At 35.4% G+C, this 23,214-nt stretch overlaps 1 protein-coding gene across 1 annotated transcript in view; it reads left to right on the top strand.

The window, feature by feature from the left end:
* Nucleotides 1-23,214, top strand: part of KIDINS220 (kinase D interacting substrate 220) — an 88,190-nt gene that overhangs the window by 19,732 nt on the left and 45,244 nt on the right. Inside the window, exons 6-22 of the mRNA XM_026084908.1 lie at nucleotides 315-416; nucleotides 937-1,035; nucleotides 2,020-2,217; nucleotides 4,537-4,635; nucleotides 8,131-8,229; nucleotides 8,972-9,070; nucleotides 10,262-10,439; nucleotides 11,048-11,212; nucleotides 12,635-12,814; nucleotides 13,189-13,354; nucleotides 14,267-14,418; nucleotides 15,288-15,577; nucleotides 17,089-17,229; nucleotides 17,844-18,087; nucleotides 18,256-18,344; nucleotides 19,059-19,203; nucleotides 22,286-22,448. Of these exons, the coding sequence (XP_025940693.1) occupies nucleotides 315-416; nucleotides 937-1,035; nucleotides 2,020-2,217; nucleotides 4,537-4,635; nucleotides 8,131-8,229; nucleotides 8,972-9,070; nucleotides 10,262-10,439; nucleotides 11,048-11,212; nucleotides 12,635-12,814; nucleotides 13,189-13,354; nucleotides 14,267-14,418; nucleotides 15,288-15,577; nucleotides 17,089-17,229; nucleotides 17,844-18,087; nucleotides 18,256-18,344; nucleotides 19,059-19,203; nucleotides 22,286-22,448 (2,609 nt within the window). The remainder of the gene's footprint in view (nucleotides 1-314; nucleotides 417-936; nucleotides 1,036-2,019; nucleotides 2,218-4,536; nucleotides 4,636-8,130; nucleotides 8,230-8,971; nucleotides 9,071-10,261; nucleotides 10,440-11,047; nucleotides 11,213-12,634; nucleotides 12,815-13,188; nucleotides 13,355-14,266; nucleotides 14,419-15,287; nucleotides 15,578-17,088; nucleotides 17,230-17,843; nucleotides 18,088-18,255; nucleotides 18,345-19,058; nucleotides 19,204-22,285; nucleotides 22,449-23,214) is intronic.

Genomic DNA, 23,214 nt, shown 5'->3' with positions numbered 1-23,214 from the left:
TTTCTCTTTTGTATTATAGAGGCATATTTTGAGATAAGGATGTGAATTTTTAAACCTTATTTGAGGAGTTTTAAAATGAAATCTTTTCCAAACAGCAGACAACTGCCTAGCCATCAATGAAACAGTGTACTAGGCAACAGTTAGGTTTAATTCTGTGTATTCCTCCTTCCATGTTTTTATCGTCTTTTGGAGCATTCTGATCGATATTTTTTTATGAAAAAAGGTTGAGACTATAATTTTATTGCTTTTAATTTCTAAATTTTTATTTTTTTAAAAAATTTTCATCTAATTTGTAAACATTTTTCTGTTTTAAGCAATACAGTGTTTATCCAATTATTTGGGCAGCAGGACGAGGCCATTCAGATATAGTACATCTCTTACTGCAACATGGAGCTAAAGTGAACTGCTCTGACAAAGTGAGTTATGTTTATTTAATTGAATAATTTCTTTAATGCTTGATACATCTYTTGGAAAAAAAAGAGTTCTTAGCATGTAATGTCCTAAAATTACTTTTGTATCTAAAAAGAAATCAAAATGTATCAGATATTTTCTGATTTAAAAACAGCTGTTATTAATTATTTTTTTTTTGTCCATGAGATTAGAATTCGTGTGCTAGAGTAAGAATCGTTATACTTGCAGGAGGGTTTTCTTACAGTATACTGGAGATGGTTGTGCACATTTATTACAGTGGAGCATATTTCTATTTTTTAAGCTACTGGAAACTTTGCTGTCTTAAGTGGCATAGGAAAATAATTCTTATAGCTAGCAACCTCTAAAGAAGAAAAGTTAAAATGGCTTTTCAGATGTTGGTGTTAATTCTCAAGATGAAATTAGATCTCTGTAGGTTTAATGCATTAACACATAGGAGAAATACTAGATTTAGCAGATAGCAAATACAAAGAGCAATATGATAAAATATTAATAATATTTTTGCAGTATGGAACCACCCCCCTTGTTTGGGCAGCTAGGAAAGGTCACTTGGAGTGTGTGAAGTACCTGCTGCAAATGGGAGCTGATGTTGATCAAGAAGGAGCTGTAAGTAACTGCTTGTTTTTCTGTGGTAAAATATGGGTGCGTAAGTCTGTGCCTCTTATTTTATTTTGCAATATAAATACCAAGCTTTTTATATGAAGCAAGATGAAATGTTGATGTTGGATTTTATTACTTTTGAGCTATTTGCAAACTACTTTTGAGGACTACTTAGTCTTTTTTATGCCTTTTAATAAAACTGTCATGTAACTGGAGTTATATTGATAATTGACAGTTGACATGCTGTTATGTAACATTGAAGTTTTAATGAACTTAAATGAATTTAAATTGTTTTCTTTGATGGTGAACTGTATCAAAAATCACTCTGTACCCAAGACTGATAAGCCAAATACCTTATTCTTCAATGCTGTTTGAAAAGTAAATCAAACACAAGGCATCTTTTTAAAAAAACAGTGGCTGTTGTGCCCTTTTGGAAGCTGGATGTTTTTTAGAAGTTTTCAGCTGCATATTTTTGTCTTCATAATAAAACGGGTTTTCATTTATTTGTTATGTAAGACATTGGATAATCTAAAATACTTATTAATAACAAAACAATGTTGGTAAATGTTAAGTAGAAAATTATGTAAGACAACTTTTAATATTTATATGATTATTTCTGAAGTTCTTCTAAATACCTTTTTATGGATGGTGTTGGCATGCCTGGGTGCCCTGGTAATACTGTATCCTCATACAAGAGGAAAATGACTGTACAGCGCATATGATATATGCAGGAGCTAGAATAGATGGATATGTTTTACTGTTTGCATTTAAAATGTTTTTTATTATAGTACTTTGTTTATTTTCCTTACCCTTTAAAGTATACTTACCAAGCTTTCTATTTAAAAAAAAAAAAATAAATTAAAGATCCGAAGTAACAACTGAATGGTTAAGAAAGTAATGTGTCAGTGAGTGTTCTTTTGTTACTTAAACTATTGTTATAATGATAATTTCTTTATTCACCAGGTAATAATTCTTTTTTTTTTTGTTAAGAATTCTATGACTGCACTTATTGTAGCAGTGAAGGGTGGCTATACTGACTCAGTTAAAGAAATACTGAAAAGGAACCCAAATGTAAATTTAACAGATAAAGATGGAAATACAGCTTTGATGATTGCATCAAAGGAGGGACATACTGAAATTGTTCAGGATCTTCTTGATGCTGGAACTTATGTGAACATTCCTGATAGAGTGGGTAAATTTTCTTATCATAAATGTGGTTGTGCGTGTATATTTCTGTGTGTGTGTATTTTTTTTTAAATAAAGGAATATATGAGTGTATGCAGATTTGAGGATACAACATTCTTCTGTGTGGCGCGCTCATCTTTCTGCTACCTCGGGATATTTTTATATAGTGCTATTTTACAAGTATATTAATTAACAAGTGCTGCTGTTTAGAATACCTGCTCTGTAAAGGTAGACAAAAACCTAAAATTTTGACTTTTTTTCTAAGATGAAGCTATGAACTATTACTTAAGGTTTTTACTTTTTTCCTTTGGATTCCTTGAATTATCAATTTCTGTCTTCTACCATATGCCAGAGAATTGATCAGTCTTGTATATTTGTTTGTTGTATCTGTAACATGAGACTAATACTGAACTAACTTGCATGTTTTGGTTTTCTTGTGTATTAATATATGTAATAGTGCTGTTAAAACTGTAGAACATGGAATATTATTACAAACAAAAGGAATATATTTCTTTCAGTATCTACCTTCATCTTTTACAATGAAACTTTCTTTTTAGGAAACTTTTGCATATATTAGAGGAAGGGAAGAATAATAGGGTATATAGTATATTAGAGGAAGAGATTGGGACAACTAAATGTAACTGTTGACAGGTGCCCTGTGTATCTAAGCTGCTGTTGTAATACTCGGTGGAGGCAGTCAGTACAGTACAGGCAGTGACCAGAGCRTGAATCGACTCGCAAGGCACTCAAGCTTTTATTCAGTTGCCTTTGCAGAGGTACCTTGGGCTGTCCGTGCTGCCACCAGGATATTCAAGTTTTTCTGAAGTGGCAGATGCAGGCCGAGCACCATACCCTAGGGCATAATGAGAGCTTAGATACACGTGTGAAAATACCTAAATTCAGGTGCCTCTGTCAAAATGAGTACTTTATTTTAGATCACCAATACAGTTTTGAGGTGGAATTCCTAGTCGTCCACACTTACCATAAATTTTTTGGGGTTGTAGAGGAGTGAGGAAAACCTCCCAATATCTGTTTTATAATTTAAAAACATGATTTTTGGCAGCTTTTTCCTATATTTCAAATGTCAACTAGTGTATTTCTCAGGTGGTTTTATACTGAGCCACAGTGTTGCGTGTAACAAAAAATTTAATCTCAAGCATTTACCAAAGCAAAACCTAAAATACTTCAGAAAATATATCCCTTCCCACCTCTTCTCTCACAAAATTCTRCAGCTGTCCACTTTTATGCCCTTTGGAAAGGATAAATTACAACTTTTAGTACAGCTGATTGTATTCCAAAAATAAGTCAAATAATGATTAGTCTCACTTTCAGATACCAGGGTAGGTTTTTTGCTAAGGAAAGTTTCTTGTTTGGCAGTCAGCTATGCAGTGGCTGTGACTGATGGGAGAACTCTTCCTTAGCTTTCCAACTGAATTCTACAGTTATACTTATTTATATCTAGGTGTGTGGGTTTTTTTGTTTTTTTTTTTTCCTTACTGTGATTTCCGAAAAATCCTGTGTGTCTCCTTTTTTCATCTGCCTCATGCGTTTGCTAAAWGGATGGCATATATTTTTCCTACTTCATCATAGAAGAAGTATTAGAGCGGTAATTTCAGGATTTCATGTGCTAAAGTTCTGACATATCCTTAAGTAGCCACTCTGTTAAAATCAGATGCTTTAAACAGTATTTTAACTTTGTTTCATGTTTATGTAACCCCATTTACTACAGCAAATTTATTTTTAATAATTTATATGAGTTATTTGAGGTAAAGTTAGCCTTTTGTTTCTTTCTAACAGCATAGCATATGTAAACAGGATAATGGTCAAAAGTGTGCGCAAAAAAAAAGGAAATTCTTCAAGATCTTTTGTCAGCTGTGAAATGGCTAAAGCAGAGAGCAGACAATCTTGACTGATTGTAAAGAGATTATTATTGTGGGCAGCTGGTCTTACTGTGAACATATAAAGCAGCTGAATTTTTTCGTATTTATTTATAATATGTGCTTCTTTTTTTTTTCTTCTAAGATAATAGTTTAAGCTAGACTCATATTTTAGGTGTTTGTTTTGCCATAAACATGTACTATTTCATCTTTTTGCAAAAAAAAAAAAACAAAAACCCAAACCCAAGAATATTTTTTTCCCTCATATACAGTATATGCAACCAGGGATATAAATAATTTTTTATATCTTTCTTTAAAATGATTTTAAGTTTCTTAATGAAAATGAGCACACTGTATATTTAGAGACTATAACTTATTTCATGGTATGTTTCTTTTTGTCAAATACTATTAACTCATCTTTGATGCTCTTTCACAATTTTTCCAGAGTGGAGACACTGTGCTGATTGGAGCTGTTAGAGGAGGTCATGTTGAAATTGTGAGGGCCCTGCTCCATAAATATGCTGATATAGACATTAGAGGTCAGGTAAGTACAATGATGTAAATGTTAGCGTAGTTCTTAAATAGGATGAGAATTTGAAAACCAAAGGAATTATACTATGTTTCTAACAACAAGGTTTTAAAAATTTGCTCAAAGTCTACTCTGCAGAGAAATCAGTTTCCCGTCAAACATTAAAAACAAAAAACATGCTGCTGTGTAATTTTTACGAATTAAGATGTATTTAATTATAATGACTTGTTAAACAGCCTTTTTTCTGGTTAATTTGTATAATAGTTGAAAAGCAAAAAATGTTAATTGAACTTATTTCACCACTACTACTGAACAGATTTACAAATATGAAATACTTTATTTTTACTATTTTACCATTGTTATTTTAGTATATAATATTTTTAACTTAATACCAAGGTTATATTAGAATATGAAAACCCTTCAATTATATCTGTTGTCAATGCTGTTTAGCCAGTTGTATTACTATGCTTGGTTTGTTGTTTTCTTTCAGTAAGTGTCTTTCCCGTAGTAAGCAGTATTGTTATTGACCTCTGTATTTTCTACCTWCTCCTTTTTTCTTTTCTTTGTCCTTTGTATATGGTATTGTTTTTATTCTTCTACCAAAACCTCTATTGTTCAGCACAGTACTTGCTTTTATTGTTACATCCAGCTTTCTTTGTTTTTATTTTATTTATTTATTTTTTTATTGTTACGTTCAGCTCAGGCACACACGTTCTGCCAGGTTTGAACATTAAACTTCCTAGTTACTGATAGCTACAAAGATTTAGCGCTCAGTGTTGATGCAAAGCCTCTTTGAGAAGTCAAGATGTCTTTTAGTTTGGAGGAAAAGTAGTTTTTGGATCTTTTCTCTTATACGATTTCAGGCTTTCAATGGCAGGTTATGTCAGCTTCTTGCTGACATGGGTCTGAAAATTGGGAGCTYTTCAACATCTTGATATGTAATAGAAAAACAGCAAGAATACTGCAGCTTCTAAGAGGGGGAGGCTGTAACTTGTGGCTTCTGGCAGTGTGAGGATGGCCCTGTCCCTATTTGCAGCTGTTAATCTTGAGAATGCATTTGTGGCCCTGTTGACAGAGGAGGAGCAGGTACCATCACAGGAGGATTCTGGCTGTACGCTTCAGATCTTCAGAGTAGGACCAGTGGTATCAAAATCGGTGATAAGTGCTAGTGTTTAGTGACTTCACCCTGCGTGGCACAGCAGCACCTGTCTGAGAGTGAGATGTGTTTTTTTTTCTCTGGGAGATTTGCTGCCTGCCCAGAGCCCAGATCTGTGATATTGCAGAAAGATTGCTGGGTCCTGTCTGGCCTTTCAACTGCTCTGTTCTTTGCTGCTCATTGATGTGGACACCAGTGATTCAGCCAGGGGAAACCTTGAGCAAATAAAATGTCACTACAGGACTCTGTGGGCCAGTATAGGGGGATACATCACAGGGCTGTGCTGCCATTCAGAGAGACCTGGACAGGCTGGAGAGCTGGGTAGAGAGGAACCTCATGAAGTTCAACAAAGGCAAGTGCAGAGTCCTGCACCTAGGGAGGAACAACCCCATGCACCAGTACAGGTTGGGAGTTGACCTGCTGGAAAGCAGCTCTGCGGAGAAGGACCTGGGAGTGCTGGTGGACACCAAGTTAAGCATGAGGCAGCAATGTGCCCTTGTGGCCAAGAAGGCCAATGGTATGCTGGGGTGCATCAGGAAGAGTGTTGCCAGCAAGTGGAGGGAGGTGATCCTCCCCCTCTCCTCAGCTCTGCTGAGGCCACATCTGGAGTACTGTGTCCAGTTCTGGGCTCCCCAGTACAAGAGGGATGTGGCACTACTGGAGCAAGTCCAGCGAAGGGCCACAAAGATGATTAGGGGACTGGAGCATCTCTCTTATATGAGGAAAGGCTGAGAGAGCTGGACCTGTTTAGCTTGGAGAAGAGAAGGCTGAGAGGAGATCTTATCAACGTGTACAAGTATCTGAAGGGAGGGTGTCAAGAGGATGGAGCCAGACTCTTTTCAGTGGTGCCCAGTGACAGGACGCGAGGCAATGGGCACAAACTGAAACACACAGTTCCATCTGAACATGAGGAAAAACTTTTTCACTGTGAGGGTGACAGAGCACTGGMACAGGTTGCCCMGAGAGGTTGTGGAGTCTCCTTCTCTGGAGATATTCAAAAGCCGCCTGGACACGATCCTGTRCAATGTGCTCTAAGTGACCCTGCTTGAGCAGGGGGTTGTACTAGATGATCTCCAGAGGTCCCTTCCAACCTCAATCATTCTGTGATTCTGTGAATGAGGGCTCAGGTGGTGTTCTCCTCAATCCTTCTGTTAAGGGGGAAAGGCCCAGCTATAAGCATCTGTCAGACCAGTGCCTGGCTGCGCAGGTGATATTGCCAGCAAGGATTCAGCTTCCGCAGTCTGGGGCCTTGTTGGAACCCACCTGACTGAGGGATGGAGGATGTGAAACCCATAGGACCAGAGAGGAAAGAAGTCTCTGACCAGCCCTGCTAAACTGATGAGCAGGGCTTTAAACTGAGTTTGTTCTGAAGCCCAGAGGTGGGAGAGGAAGAGCTACAAACCAAGGATGTAAGCAAGGGAGAAGACTGCAAGAGGGACTTTCACATTCCTCCATAGAAGCAGGTGTGTGTTCGRAGGCTTTCCTTAAATGTCTCTACCCAAATGACATCAAACAGAAGAGTCCAGGTGCAGTCACTAGGCAACAAGAAGACTGCAGTCAGAGAGACTTCCTGGGACAGCACAAATAATTGGAAAAATTAATGACATACTTGCACATCTGCAGATACCTTTAAACCAGGGGGAATTGTTAATATGATGAATGGGAGACCTCTGTTCTGGTGCTTTGTGTTGACTTCCATATCCATCCACTTTTACAGCTCTCCAGCTTGCATGGCCTGTTTTTTAGAAAATGACCAACCAACCCCTCCAGCCCCGCATAGAAGAGTTCTGTCATTAGGCTATACTATACAGGAGAGAGGGAATTAAAAAAAAAAAAAAAAAAAGTCTGGATGTGGTCAGTAGCTCTGTGTTCTAATAGGAGAAAAATTAAAAAAAAAAAAAGACAGAAACATAACTATTACATAATAAAGGTAAAAAAAAAGACAGTACTCTGAAAAAAAGTTGTTTTATTTCATTAGGTAAGTTATCTGAATCACGAATGAACAAATATCCAAATATGGTTTTGGTAGATAAGGGTTTTGGAAACTGTTTCAAAATAAGTTGAATCTGCTGGGATTGTTAAAGCTCTTAATGTCTTTGTGCAGATTTTAAAAATAGGTTTGTCTACCCTAGCCAGATTTTAATATGGGTGACAATATTTCTTTCCTCCCCAAATTCCACGGAAGTACTAATTAGATTAGGTAGTATTTCCCTTTGTCCCAAACTGTGCTAAAATTTTGCTGTATAGTGTGCTGTTTTCAGTGTGGTGGTTGTATTTTATATTTGCCTTTGCAATTAATCCAATTGAATGAAAGTACTATTAACATCTGATACATTTTTTTTGTCTTTTTATAGGATAATAAGACTGCTTTGTATTGGGCAGTTGAGAAAGGAAATGCCACAATGGTGAGGGATATCTTGCAATGCAACCCTGATACTGAAACATGTACGAAGGTAACTGTTGATTATGGGCGTGATTTTATTTTATTTAACATCTGTTCTTTTCTCCACTCCTCTGTAACTTTAATCATCATACCAAATTCTATTTTTGTTAACTGTGGAAACTGCGCGTGCCATTTTAAAAATAAATAAATAAATAAAATAAAATAAATCACATGTTCTTTCCAAGTTACACAGTCTATTTTCAGTAATGTTCCCTTTGATAAACATCACTTTCTACTAAAACTCAGTACAGAATCTGTGAATACTTTCCCTCAGCAATGTTGACATTAAACACAATAAGGGCTAGAAAGTAGGCGCTAGTGGAAAGTGAAAGAGACTTCTGATATTACTAACTAGAAAGTTCTGACCACTATTCATTGCGTATACAGGAGTAAAAAAATGGAGGAAATATAGCAGTGAATTAACTCGTTGTTCCAATCTGTTCTTATATCTCTTCTGTCGCAGTCTCTCCTCAGATCTCTTGTATTTTATCTGCATCTTCTCTTTCTCTATTCARTACTTATTAACAAAAATGTGTATTGTGCACAGTGATTCTAATCGATCTTGATTATGGTGTTTGTGATACTTCTTTGAGAACATATGCACTGAAGTATTGTTACCTGTGTAGAAACATTTTTTGTTGAAAAAATACTCTTAAAAGTTAAGAATTTAATTTGTTACACTATCATTAGTCTTTGCTTGTTTTTGAGTATAAATGGAAGAGTTTTTTATTAGGCCTACTTTTCACTTTTAGGATGGAGAAACACCACTTATAAAGGCAACCAAGATGAGAAATATTGAGATAGTAGAGCTCCTTCTGGACAAAGGAGCTAAGGTTTCTGCTGTAGACAAGGTAAAGAATGTTTGTTAACTTATTTCAGTATGTTTAATCCTTTTAGTTTTGCAGGAGAATTTTGTAGTGAGTTGTCAAGGCTGAACCAAGAGTAGTTTTTTCTTCGTTTATTTTGTTTTGTTAGAGGTGGGATAGGAATCATTCTATTTTCTGGAAACCATTCATACCTTATCTTTTATTTTTAGATTTTTCACTATAGCCATGTAACTCTTAAAATTATGATGTTAAATACAACATTAATTTTACAAAAGGAACACAATAATGGGATCTGAGTTTTCAGCTTTACCAGTCCTTGATTTCTCCTTTGACCAAAATGAGATGGAGTTTGAGCCAGATGGAACTGGAAATTGCAAATGATTGCTTTTGTTCTGAAAAATGTTAAATCTGCCACAAATAAACAGTGGTTGGGCTGTGGTTGTTTGTTTTTGTTTTACATTTTTGAACTCGACTATGCTGATTATTCTAGATCAAGTTTAGTTTGAAAAAGGTAGATAAAATTTTCTTTTGTTTATTTTTTGTTTGTTTTTATTTTGCTAAAAGTCAGATATGGGTGCCACAGAACAATGGGACTGAAGCTAGAACTGGTTATTGTTCCGTTTTATATTCTTATATGACAGTTGTTGAACAAGCTGATTTTTGTTTAGGTCAGACRTGTTTCATTGCTAATAAAGTAACACATATTTTGATACAAAAAAATTCCAGTATTTGGTGTTTAATTATTTATGGACTTGATTACAGATAGCTCATGCTTAGTCCATACCAGAAAGCCAGTTGCTTGCCTCTGATTTAATTTTTCTGTGGTAACAAACAAAGTACAGATCCATGGCTTAGTCTCCCATAGGCTCAGTAATTAAGAAGATCAGAATACTTAAAAGAAAAAAAAAAAAAGTTCATTCCCACCATTAGTATTTTGAACTTTTGTTTGTATTAGGATGCTTTCAGTAATATGAAAAGAAAAGCATCCATGTCAGGAATAAGAATTTAGTTCTGCCTTATCACATGTCTTTTTTAAAACATTGGTAGTGCTGCTTTGAGTAAAAAAAACCATTTGCTGTAAGGTGTTAATAGTATTAAGAATTCCTTAAAATGTATTTCAAGTAAGTAACACATCTATAGTGATGTGGAACATATGGTCCATTCATAATCTTACTAATTCGTGTTAGGTATTACTAGTTTTTCACTTAATTGCAGAGAGGAGATACTCCACTTCATATTGCCATTCGTGGAAGAAGCCGTAAACTTGCTGAACTACTCTTAAGGAATCCAAAAGATGGTAGATTGCTTTATAGACCCAACAAAACAGGAGAAACACCTTACAATATTGACTGTAGCCACCAGAAAAGTATTTTAACACAGATATTTGGAGCCCGTAAGTATAAGTATTTCTCTTTTCTTCAGATCTAAACTTAGATTGAAGAAAACAAAGCTTATTTTAATGAGATAAATGATTAAAGGAATAACTTTCTCCTATATTGTTTTTAATTCACTTGTAGATTAAGAATCCAATTTATTCAATTCTATATTTAAAACTGGAAGAGTTCAGATTTTTTTAAATGTTGTGTTTAATGGGAGATATTAAAAAAAAAAACCTTTGTCATTCCAGAATTCTAACATAGGTAGAATGTGCGTTTGTATTTGACCTATGCCCTTTGACACGGTGTATGGTGCAACTTATGTTGATGTTTTTGTTTTTACTTTGACTTTGCTTATATAAGAATTATTTTCTTCAGCTTGCTGTGTTTTGAGATTTGGTTTTGGGTCTTATACTAAGCTGTATTAATTTTGATAATTATATAACATTTTGTAGGGGTGATTTAAAATTCCTTTGAGCAAGGATGTATGAATAATAGCTATTAAGTGGGAAGAATATGTATACAAATATAGGTAAACATGTCATGATTTCATGTATGGAAACTGTCGTATGAAAAAAATTTCTTAAAAAAAAAAAAAAGTTCTATAGGAGTATTTCTGTTACAGGGCACTTGTCTCCCACGGAATCTGATGGTGACATGCTGGGGTATGATCTCTACAGCAGTGCTTTGGCTGATATTCTTAGCGAACCAACCATGCAGCCACCTATCTGTGTAGGGTTGTATGCACAGTGGGGAAGTGGAAAATCTTTTCTTCTCAAGAAACTGGAAGGTAAAATTTGACTCAGCCTTTCTTATAGGTACAGATCCATACTATGGATAGCATCGCATGGGAGTTACATATTTGCAACAGCCGTTGATCCATGTAGAGTTGTATCCCATACCTGTTTCTGTAGCAAAACAGTTTAAACTTTAGTGTAGTCAGTACATCCATTGGTTGGTTATTTATTCGTTTATATGGTATCAAGACAATCTTTGAGTATTGCTGTCTGTTATCCTGTGGGCTTCCTTCAGCAGTAAATCCACTTTTCTAGGTACTGCTGAAACTTTAGTTTGGAATGTGATTTTTTTTTTGTGTGTGTGTGTTGGATCAGGTTTAGACCTCCTTTGCTGCAGTATTTATTGTGCTTCCTGCATCTCACGCATCTTTTTTAGAAGTTTAAGAACAAATTCTAGACTTTTTTTTTTCTTCTCAATACTGTATTTTCTCTGGTACTGATTCTCTTCCCTTTCTCCCCTTTATTTACTTTGAGCTTTTTGAACTTTCTGAAATGACATAAATAGGGAAGCAAATGCAGTAATTGGAGAGTCATTATTAACTCAGGTGTATACATACACCATTCTAAATATTCTTTCATAGTGGAAATAAGCATCTTATTTAAAATTTTAGCTATTTCTGACAAAGGATATTTTCCTGAGATGTTTCAGTATAATTCAAAATATTTAACCACTCTGATCTTTATTATTTTCTGCTTTTAAAAAAAATGATGTTAGTCAAAATGGGGTCTCTCCATTCMCTTTGTTTACCTCATGCTGCATATCATGAAGAAAAGTGGCGTGCATTGTTGACTATGATGTTTATTTTTAACTTTTCTGCTTTTAAAACACCTAATAGTTTTCAGTATTTTCACACTCTTCCCCAATCATCTTTTTATTCTACATTTTGTATTTTGTATTTCCTCTTTCAGTAGATCCTAAATACATTTTTCAGGAATTCCTGTTTGAGTAAACATGAATCAAGAAACAGAAATAAATACTTAACTATTTTACATAGTAATATATATGATGATTTCATGTATGTGGTGCTAATTTCAGTAATGGATTACTTTTTTTGGACAGGAAAGATTTCTTTTTCTTAGTGTCACAAATATGTGTTGTAAGCTATTGAAGGAGCATAGACAATGTCATGGCTTTAATATGCCTTTAAAAATAGAAAATCTGCAGCAAACGGTGCAAGAATTATATATTTGAAAGGTTTCATTTATTGCACGGATGAAAATGAATTTTTTCATTAATGCTTGAATCCCTCTTCAAACAGTATTCTCTTTCATTTTTGTTGGAAATTAGTAACAGGGAAAAGTCACAAAGTTGAGGCAAAAGCAAGTACTTTTCTTYAGAAATAAGGATGATTAAAATACCTCTTTTGCTTTCTGTTCTAGAATGGTTTAACATATTAACTCTTTTTGTGTTTTAGATGAAATGAAAACTTTTGCAGGACAGCAAATTGAGCCTCTGTTCCAGTTCTCCTGGCTTATTGTATTCCTCACGCTTTTGCTGTGTGGAGGTTTGGGTTTATTGCTTGCTTTCACAGTGGATGCAAAGCTTGGAATAGCAGTGTCACTCAGCTTATTAGCAGTTCTCTATATATTCTTTGGTAAGTCTGCTAGTTGATATAACATTTTTAATGATATTTTAAAATCTATTTTTAGAATTCAGTACTTTCTCTTTTGTAAACATACTTCATGATTCAGAAAAAATATTAAGTGGTTTTTAATAGAAAATAGGATCCCTGATGATCTTTTCTTGTGTTTTACATATAATTTGTGAGAGGTTGTTTTTGAAAACAAAGCAAAATTTTGTAAAGAAACTTCATTATTTTGCTTTTAATCCTGTTTTTTAGCGATAACCGTTACTCAGTTATTCATTCAACTTGTTTTACACAACTCCATGCCTTACCTGTTCAAACTTCATGATTATTTCAGTTGTGAATATTGATAAAAATATATCTTAAAAAATGTTTGTTTCCAGCTGTAATTTACTTTGGTGGCCGAAGAGAAGGTGAGAGCTGGAACTGGGCCTGGGTATTAAGTGCAAGGCTGGCAAGACATATTGGGTATTTAGAGTTGCTTCTCAAACTCATGTTTGTGAACCCACCAGAATTACCAGAACAAACCACTAAAGCTTTACCGGTCAGGTTAGTTGTTTCACTTATTTACTCTTTAATAAATCAACTTCACACTGAACTTTTCAAACTGTACATATGAATGTGTATATTTATCTTCCCCTGAGATGCTGTTGAGGTTTCTCTGTGGAAAATAGTAGCCTTAGAAGAAGATTTAGTTAAGTTTTTCAGTGTGAAGGTACTAGCGGTGTTTTGGTACTAATCTCTGTTCATGCCAAAATCAGTGAAGCAATGCTTTTGAGTATTAGTGTTTTTGACCGTCATGCTAATACRAATTTGTAACAGACAAAATATGATTTTAGTTTCTGGTATAACTTACCATATATTATGTTTAATGTTTGTTTCATTGATTATTACTGCTGAGCTCCCCCACACACACTGTAAGTAGAGCATCGGACTGGTCATAGCTTCTAGTTTACCTGACAGTAAGAAAACTTACACCATGTGATTTATGGTTTTGTTTACTTCTGTCATTTAGAAACTTTTGTTTTAGCCCTGTGGTGTTATTAGGTGCTATTATGTGATCTTGTTCTTTTGTATATGTGTGTTGTGTGTGTGTGTTTTTTTTTTTTTTTTTTAATTAATCATAAGTACTGCAAATGCCTCAGAATGCAATTTTTAAAATAGCTGAATTATGTTTTGGGATCATAACAGTATTTTTTTTATACTTTTATTGCTGACTGAAGTACCATTAACGATGTGCCTATTTTTATCTTTCTTAAAAATCAAGTTTTAGAATAGGAGATGGGGCAGAGAAATTGATAAAAGGGAGAGAAATAGATAAATAAATACTTAATTTTTCTTTTTTAATCTCTATATGAAATTTAAGTATTTTACTTTTTATCCTACTTGGTCTTCCATCTGCAGATATGCAGGAAGATTTTTATTCTGGTTGCCAGAAAACTTTTGTTTTCTCTCTTTCAGATTTTTGTTTACTGACTACAATAGACTGTCCAGTGTAGGTGGAGAAACTTCATTGGCTGAGATGATTGCTACCCTCTCCGATGCATGTGAAAGGGAATTTGGTTTCTTAGCAACAAGGTTATTTCGAGTTTTCAAGACAGAAGATACACAAGGTTTTTATTACCTCAGTGACCTTTCTGATTATTCCATTTCATTGCACTGTTACCAGGAATTCTGTTCTTCACATTATAAGCTTTTTGAAACTAACTTTTCACCATGCAGAAATTCATATAGAATTAGGGGAAACCTTCCATTGTCCTAGAGAGAAAAATGTCCTTTTTTATAATATCAGGATAATATTTTCCCTTACGTATAGCTGTTGGAAGTTTTAATGGAAATGAGTATTTGTATTACAACCTTCTATATGCAATGTGGTATTTTCCTTAGCAATTAAATCATTGTCTCTGAGTCAAATTAAGGGTGAGGTATACCTTTGTGTTGTGCTAAGACAAATTTCTCTTCAGTGTATTAGCTTTTTCATTCAGAGTTTCTCCATTGTTTGTGAAAGTTTTAGTATGTAGGAAAGGCCAAATAATAATCTCAGGTGGTAGCCTGTAATTTCAGTTTAATTCTCCAGTGCCATTATTATTATTTGATTACCTACACATCACGTTTTAGTTTAAAAGCAGGCAGTTACCTAACTGATTTCTTATGGTTTACTTACATAAATACACTTTAATGACACATCTCACAAAAGGGAAGATCTTACTGATGAGAATCCTACTTAAAGATCATTTGCATTTTTTGTTGATTTCTTGAAACAATGGAAGTAATATGTAGATTAAAGGAATGTCTCTGCTTCATTGTTTCCAAGAATTTTGGCAAATTTAGACCTTATTTTTAAAGTCTGTGTAGCTGGGTAGTAACATTGAAGTAACCTTTTATGCAAGCTAGTGTTTTGTGAAAAGTATTCAGAATAATAAACTGTTATACTTGCCTGTAAATTTTGCATTGGTTTTAACAGAAAGTACTTGTTTTATAGGTAAAAAGAAATGGAAGAAAACTTGCTGTCTCCCATCCTTTGTGATTTTCCTATTCATATTGTCTTGCATAGTTTCTGGGATTGCTCTGCTGGCAATTTTTAACGTAGAACCAACAAACATGACAGTGAATGCTGTTCTTATATCAGTTGCATGTGTTGTTGGTTTGGCCTTTATCTTGAACTGTCGCACCTGGTGGCAAGTGATGGATTCAGTTTTAAATTCTCAAAGAAAACGTCTTCACAATGCAGCCTCCAAGCTTCACAAGTTAAAAAGTGAGGGGTTCATGAAGGTAAGCATTTATATAAATTAGCCATTTAAAAACAAAACAAAACAAAACAAATCCCAAACCCAAACTGTAAACTTGTAGCCTTCTTAAGATGTGGTGCCATTAGTTTCATCAGGCCAAGTCTCTCAACAGTAGAATAAGTTTTGGCAAGTTTTTACGGAAGGGGAACATTTCTGCTCCACTGAAAGTTATGCTTAGTGTACATGATCCATGTTTGCTCAACTGGGAATGTTAACTTTGGATTGTATTTTCAGTTTCTGATTTTATTTTTGTTAAGAGGAAAATATTAAGAAAACAGTTGTTCTAAATGATCTATATTAGGTAAAAGCTTACTTACGATCATAAGACTAGAAAGAGTAACTTCTGCAATATTATAAAGGTGAAAAAACATGCCTAACTGGCTGTCTATAAGACCTCTTTACTAAGAAAAGAATGATAGCATTGAAAGGACATTCCAGAAGAGTTCAAATATTTCATGAAAAATGGTAGAAAATATTATTGTTTTGTTGGGTTAACGTAGCTGTTCAAAAACAACCCCCCCCCCAAAAAAAAACCCAACAACAAAAGAACAGCAGAAAACATCAGACTGTCATCAAATATCCCGTCTGTCCCTGTTTGAAGATTAACTCTTAATATCATGACAGTGACTTCTGTAGATTACAGATAATGTAACCTTAATGTAATTATTGTACAGCTTCTTCCTACATTTAGGTAGCACAAAAGACCTTATCTGTATCTGTCTTCATTATTCCTTGCCAATTGATTTTTGAATGGGACTCAGCTTGTACAACTTTAGACATTAAAAAATTAGGCTTGCCCTTTGCGATCAAAGGAGAGAAATGTTCGTTTCCAGATTGTGTGATTCGTATGACTTATCTCTTCTTTAATGTGCACATTCAAGATGAACCTAGTGATGAATAGATCAGATTTAAATGTCTAGCTTTTGGTTGCTAAAATTAGGGCAGATGAATTCCACCTGTGCTTCTTTATAAAGGACAGTTGTTATATGTCTAATTTGATGTTGAAGAATTTAAAAATTTTCATATTCTAAGAGCATGAATCATGAGTAGGAATGACTGAGCGTGAAAGTAATGAAATAAATACCTTGGATGGAAGGCAGATACAAAATTTTAGTACATGTTTTATGCAAAGCAATTGTATGGAATTAGCAGAAGCTACATATTCTTGTTTGCTTACTGTTGAAATATTGATTTACAGTATGGAATACTACTTTATTTCTAAATAGAATTGTAATGGAATTTAAGGACAARATGTTACATTAAAATGAAATATACTGTTTTGCTGTACATTTCTTTGCATGTAGAAAATATAAAAATGATATTTTAGGACTATTTCACTTTGGGGAAAGTTCAGTATTTATAAACATTTTTTCTTCTAGTCTTATTGAAGTATTTTGGGGGTAGGTAGCAATCTGTAAAAGGAATTGTATGCATTTTTTGTGAGGTTTAAATACTGTAGAAATGTGTTTCCTTCTCTGCTTTTCGTTTTTGTAGGTTCTGAAATGTGAAGTGGAACTGATGGCCAAAATGGCAAAAACCATTGACAGCTTCACTCAGAATCAGACAAGGCTTGTTGTAATTATTGATGGATTGGATGCTTGTGAACAGGACAAAGTTTTACAGATGCTTGATACGGTGAGTTGGATCATATTATAGGGGTGATCTCTGGTTTTCTGTCTTCTATAAATGGGCTCAGCTACTTCTAGTAGCCGTGTATTTGCCATAGGAGGAAGATAGATATACAGAGTCTCTCTGTATTATAGTCATTTTCTTAATGATCTGGCATAGCTGTAGTACTAAGTCAGGACTTTAAACAACTGAGAATAAAGTCCCAGTAGAGCTGTAAGACTATACATGCTATGCCTGCTGTAATATGTTTTGAAATCTTAAGATGTAAATCACTGAAAATTAGTATCTTGTTAAAACAAACATTGTTTGGAGAGGTTTTTCATGCTTTATTTTAGGTGAAAAATACTTAAATGCTTAATGTTTGTGTGGGGTTAAGGCATTATTGCATAATATTTTCTTGGTGATGACTTTTTTTATAACTGCTTCTGATAATGAGTCAAGTATGCTTATTTCTAATTGTAGATAAGTACCTAAGAATAGATACTGCATACTGAAAAAAAAGATCTCTGTACATCCCTTGTCCTTTCAAGTTTTAACTAGAACGGAATGAATATAAAATGTTGAGTCAAAGATATTTAAGTGACCACAGTTAACAAGGCTTACTGTCTGCTTTCTTACAGGTGCGAGTCTTGTTTTCGAAAGGCCCATTTATTGCTATTTTTGCAAGTGACCCACACATTATTATAAAGGCTRTTAACCAAAATCTTAATAGTGTTCTACGTGATTCAAACATAAATGGACATGATTACATGCGAAATATAGTCCATTTGCCTGTTTTTCTGAATAGCCGTGGRCTTAGTAACGCAAAAAAGCTGATGGTAGCTTCAACAACCAATGGAGATGTTCCTTATACAGATAATGCAGGTGAGGTTATACAGGAGAATTATATGTAAGTTACAAAAGCAATGATGATAAAAATCTATTTTTTAGAACAAACTATTTAAATAATTGGCAGATCATTAATGATACTTTATAGCTCAAAGAAACACATATGAATGGAGAAAATGCTTAAAAAAAATTTTTTTTAAATAGGATTACACGAAGAAGTTGACAGGAGAGTTTCTCAGAACAGTCTTGGAGAGATGACCAAGCTTGGTAGCAAAACTGCTCTTAATAGACGGGTGAGAAAGATTTTTAGAGTAAATGGAATACTGTTAATCTTTTACTTTTCTTTTACATTTTTCACTATGTCAGCTTCAAAGATTTAAGCAGACCTTTCCTATGAAATCAACACAGATGGTCCATGTAGGAGAAGTACCTCCTAAAATCAGTAGGCTGATGCTTTACTAGAGAGGAAGAGGTTGGATCACCAAAGCATTCTGTTCCACAAACACTTAAATTCAGGAATGGTTGGAATGTCCAAGCTCTCTGCAAATGCTGAGATGAGACAGCATCTTGGTAGTAGCTCTTATCTGTGTATATATGTATTTTTTGGATATCTGTGTATAAGCCCAGTATCATCTGATCTTAGGCTGTTGCTACATGGAGCAATAATCAAGCAAATCAAGGAATTTGGAATATTATGGTGCTAGACTTTTACTGCAGCATGTCCACCACACTTTCTCTTGCATTATCCTTTCTGTTCTGTCTCCCCAGCTCTACACAGTACCACAAAGTTGGTCAAATAAAATGGAAATATCATATGTATATTCTGATTATTACATTGCTAAAGCAAAATAAATTCCGGTAAATATTTTTATGGTATTTCAGTTCAACCTCACAGACACTTGCTCACAAAGGTTCTAACTTTAGAAGCAAGTAAAATTGAAGTCTTCCAAATAGATACAGGTTTTTGACATTAATCAGTATTCCTTACTTTTCTGTTTAATTATCAGGATACTTACCGAAGACGACAAATGCAACGTACCATTACTCGCCAGATGTCTTTTGATTTGACCAAGCTTTTGGTTACAGAGGATTGGTTCAGTGATATCAGTCCTCAGACCATGAGAAGATTGCTTAATATTGTTTCTGTGACAGGTGAGCATGGCACATGTTTGCGTACAGTAAATAGTACTGTCTTTAGGTTGGTTACAGTTCCATCACATTCAGTTTTTAGTGTGCAAACTAAATTTAACAGGTGAGTCAATTTACTATCAATGTGTATTGAAAATAGAACTCAAGCATTATTCTCAAATATATGTTGATTTTGAAAATCTTTCTGAAGCAAAAACTCTCCTAGAGTGCTAGCAAAATGTGAACAGATAGCTTCTAAGCTATTATTTATAAGTACAATTAAAAAAAAATCTTCAATAATACTTAATTGTTGATGTCTCATTGAAGTTAGTGACTAGGCTCCAGCTGAACTTCATACCACTAATCACAACCACTAATGTGTCCCATTTGGGGGGGATCACTACTGAGGCCAGTACTGTTTAATATCTTCATTAATGACCTGGATGATGGGACCGAGTGCACCCTAAGCATGTTTGCAGACAATACAAAGCTGGGAGAAATGGCTGATGAACAAGATGGTTGTGGTGCCATTCAGAGGGACCTCAGCAGGCCGGAGGAATGGGCAGAGACGAACCTCATGAAGTTCAAGAATGGGAAGTTCAGAGTGCACCTGGGAGGAATAATCCTGTCCTGATGTACAGTCTGAGGCTGACCAGCTGAAGGACAGCTTGGCAGAGAAGGACCTGGGAGTGCTGGTGGACAAGTTGACCATGAGCCAGCAATGTGCCCTTGTGGCCAGGAAGGCCAACAGCCTCCTGGGCTGCATTAGGCAGAGTGTTGCCAGCARGTTGAGGGAGGTGATCCTTCCCCTCTGCTCAGCCCTGCTGAGGCCACACCTGGATTGCTGTGTCCAGTGCTGGGCTCCCCAGTACAAGGAAGACATGGACATACTGGAGGGAGTGCAGCAAAGGCCCACAAAGATGATGCATCTGTCATGTGAGGAGAGTCTGAGAGACCTGGGACTGTTTAGCCTAGAGAAGAGAAGGCTCAGGAGGCTCTTATCAATGTTTATAGAATCTGATGGGAGGGTGTAAAGAAGACAGAGCCAACCTCTTTTCATTGGTGCCCAATGAGGCAATGGGCACAAATTGAAAGGCAGGAAATTCCACTTAAACATAAGAAAACACTTCTTCACTGTGAAGGTGACTGAGCACTGGAATAGGTTGCCCAGAGAGGTTGTGGAGTCTCCATCCTTGGAGGTACTCAGAACCTGACTGGACGTTGTCCTGGGCAGCCTGCTCTAGGAGACCCCGCTTGAGCAGCGGGTGGCATGAGATGATCTCCAAAGGTCCTTTCCAACTCCAGCTATTCTGTGATTCTGTGAAATTTTACTGAGCTTACTATGGTATAATTTACCAATAATACTAGCAATAAAAGATTATGTTAAGTAACCTGGCTTTCTAGGATAACATTTAGTACTTATGTAAAAAAAAACAAAACAAAAAACCTCTTAATTTTCTAATGAGAGCTGTATCATTTAAGAGAATCTTATGAATAAAGCTGTCACAGATATAGAAATATTGCAATTGCCACTATGCAGACAAAGCATGGGTTCAACTGGCTTGGCATCAGATTCAGCCTCAAGTGAATGTAGCTGTATTGCCTACAGTGGGTGTAGTTAAGAAGTCAGCCTGTCACAGTTTCATGGCACATAGCTGGAGCTAATGAACTTGCTGCAACCATCTTGGGTCCCTTAAGAGTGTTTGCTTTCCAACAGGTGCACAGAGTAATAATATAGGCTAAACTTGAGCTGAGTCCTGCAGATCCATTCAGGTTGTGGAGACCTGCTTCAGCAGTATCACTCTCCAATTTAACATTGCACTTCTGGGAGAACTTATTTCCAGCATGGCCCACGTCAGTGGAATTGGTTTAGGTTTGTTACAGTGCCAAGGTGATGATCATCACAGCAGGAAGTGTGATACAAAGACATAGGAGTATGTCTCTGAGCTAAGACTCAGCTCTGGCCAACCAGCTGGGGTGACACTGAGTGGYTGGTTGTCTCTGCAGTTGCATTCCTGGTGCTTGCATTATCTGGATTATCCTAATGTCCCTTCACTCAGATTACGACGAGTTGAATGTAAATACTTTTTCTAAACTAAGTAAAATAACCCATGGTGTTATTTTTATTCCACTATATTAGTGCTAGTAATTAATAGAAGAGCTTTAAGGTCTTTAATTCCCCCCCCCGTTGATCTTTACGTCTAGTGATCATTTATATGTGACAATAGACATAGAATTCTGAGCTAGTCTTCCAAATAAATGTGCAGTCTCTTAGCACTGTCATTACAGTTTGTAGCGCAAAATGTCTGTTTCTGGCAAATTATAGTGCAGATGTGAAAGTATACCAAAAGCACAAACTGTTAGTTACCAGATGTAAGAATAGAACTGCAAGAACACTTTTAGCTTACAGTATTCTTTGGTTACATATGGTAAGTCCATGAAGAGCTTCATGAGTAGAGCCTTCAGACTATTAATTATATGTCACGTCGACAATCTTAACGCTGTTTTAGCAAAAAATTGCTGAAACTTGAAATACACAAACCACAGCATTAACTTAAGTCATTCATTCTTTTTCTACCTTTTAAAATGTGTTTTATTCTTAAACCTTGCCTTATTAACTGAAAACTGCCTATTGTTTACGGCTTTGAATTTTGCTTTATTCACTAAGGTGGCAGCTGTATCTTTACTTACTTTGACTATGATATTTCATCTCCCAGTATGCAAGAACAGTACTAACATAGCTTTCATTTTTAAGTGGAAAATTCAGTGCTGTGTGAACTTCTATGTTGAGTTTTGTTGTAGTAACTTAAGGTTCACCTTAACAGGATGATGGTAATTAGTGTTTAATCTGGAGTAGAAGTTGACAGTTTTGGAGAGTCTCATGTTTTGACCAGTATCTGCAAGAATTTTTATTAGATTGTCAAATTATATTTTTAGATGTGCTGTGAGATGAATTTGAACTTTGAGCTAAAAATGTAATACCAGGAAGTTCACACATCAGGTTAGTGGACTTACATAGCTGCTACTTTGACAAAAAAGATTTTTTCTTTTTGAAAGATACAGACCAAAAAATTGTGTTTCTTTCCTCCTCCTGTGTTATACTCAGGTCGTTTATTGAGAGCTAATCAGATCACATTCAATTGGGATAGACTGGCTAGTTGGATCAATCTCACAGAGCAGTGGCCATACAGAACATCGTGGCTCATACTACATCTTGAAGAGACTGAAGGTGTTCCAGATCAGCTGACTTTAAAAACCATTTATGAGAGGTAGGCATTATTCTAGGAGTCACATACACTTTCAATGATTGAAACTGTATTCATTATTAATGATTATTAGAATAACATGGCTTTCTAACAGCTACCAAGTTGTAATCTAAAATTCCTACAATCTTACTCTCTTCTGCTAACTTTCAGCAACTTACTGACTTTTAAATGGCTTTCATTGGTAATTAATGCACCATTTTAAAATGTGTGATTTTTTTTTTAATTAAAAATAAAGAGAAGTATACTGGAATTCTTTTACGGATAGCTAGTTGTGCATCTGTCTCCTCCGTCTTGTTATAACTTTTACCTCCATCTTGGCCAAATTGTAAGAGTTTCTTTTCTTTCCTAATTAGTTTGCAGACCTCTGTTCAGATTTCTCTGACAATACTGGTTAAGATCTCTGAAGGTTTGGTGCTCACTAAGGGTGTTTGAGGCTATGGCAGAGCCTTGTGCTGCAATTAAAGAATATGAGGGTGAAGCTGGACTTTCTCACCCCATTGTTGATACAAGTTGCTATCCAACTGAGTTGTCTTAGGTCTTGCAGCTGAGAGCAAGTGGTCCAGTGAACATGCCTCTCTTTTCAGAATCTGGCTGCTTGTAAGAAGGAAAAGAGGTTGTGACAAGTGATCTGATGACCCTGGGAGGAATAAAAGAGAAGAATATGAGACTAAGAGTTTGGGCTGCAGGAAAACAGCAAAATCTGAGAATGGAAGTCAATGAAAGGAAACAAGGATTTGAACTTGTATAAGAAATGACTAAGATCAGATGA

Source organism: Apteryx rowi, unplaced genomic scaffold (genome assembly GCF_003343035.1).
Source record: "Apteryx rowi isolate R43461 unplaced genomic scaffold, aptRow1 scaffold_654, whole genome shotgun sequence".
NCBI lineage: Eukaryota > Metazoa > Chordata > Aves > Apterygiformes > Apterygidae > Apteryx > Apteryx rowi.
The sequence above is the reverse complement of the archived record's forward strand: the minus strand, read 5'-3'. Positions and strand labels throughout refer to the sequence as shown.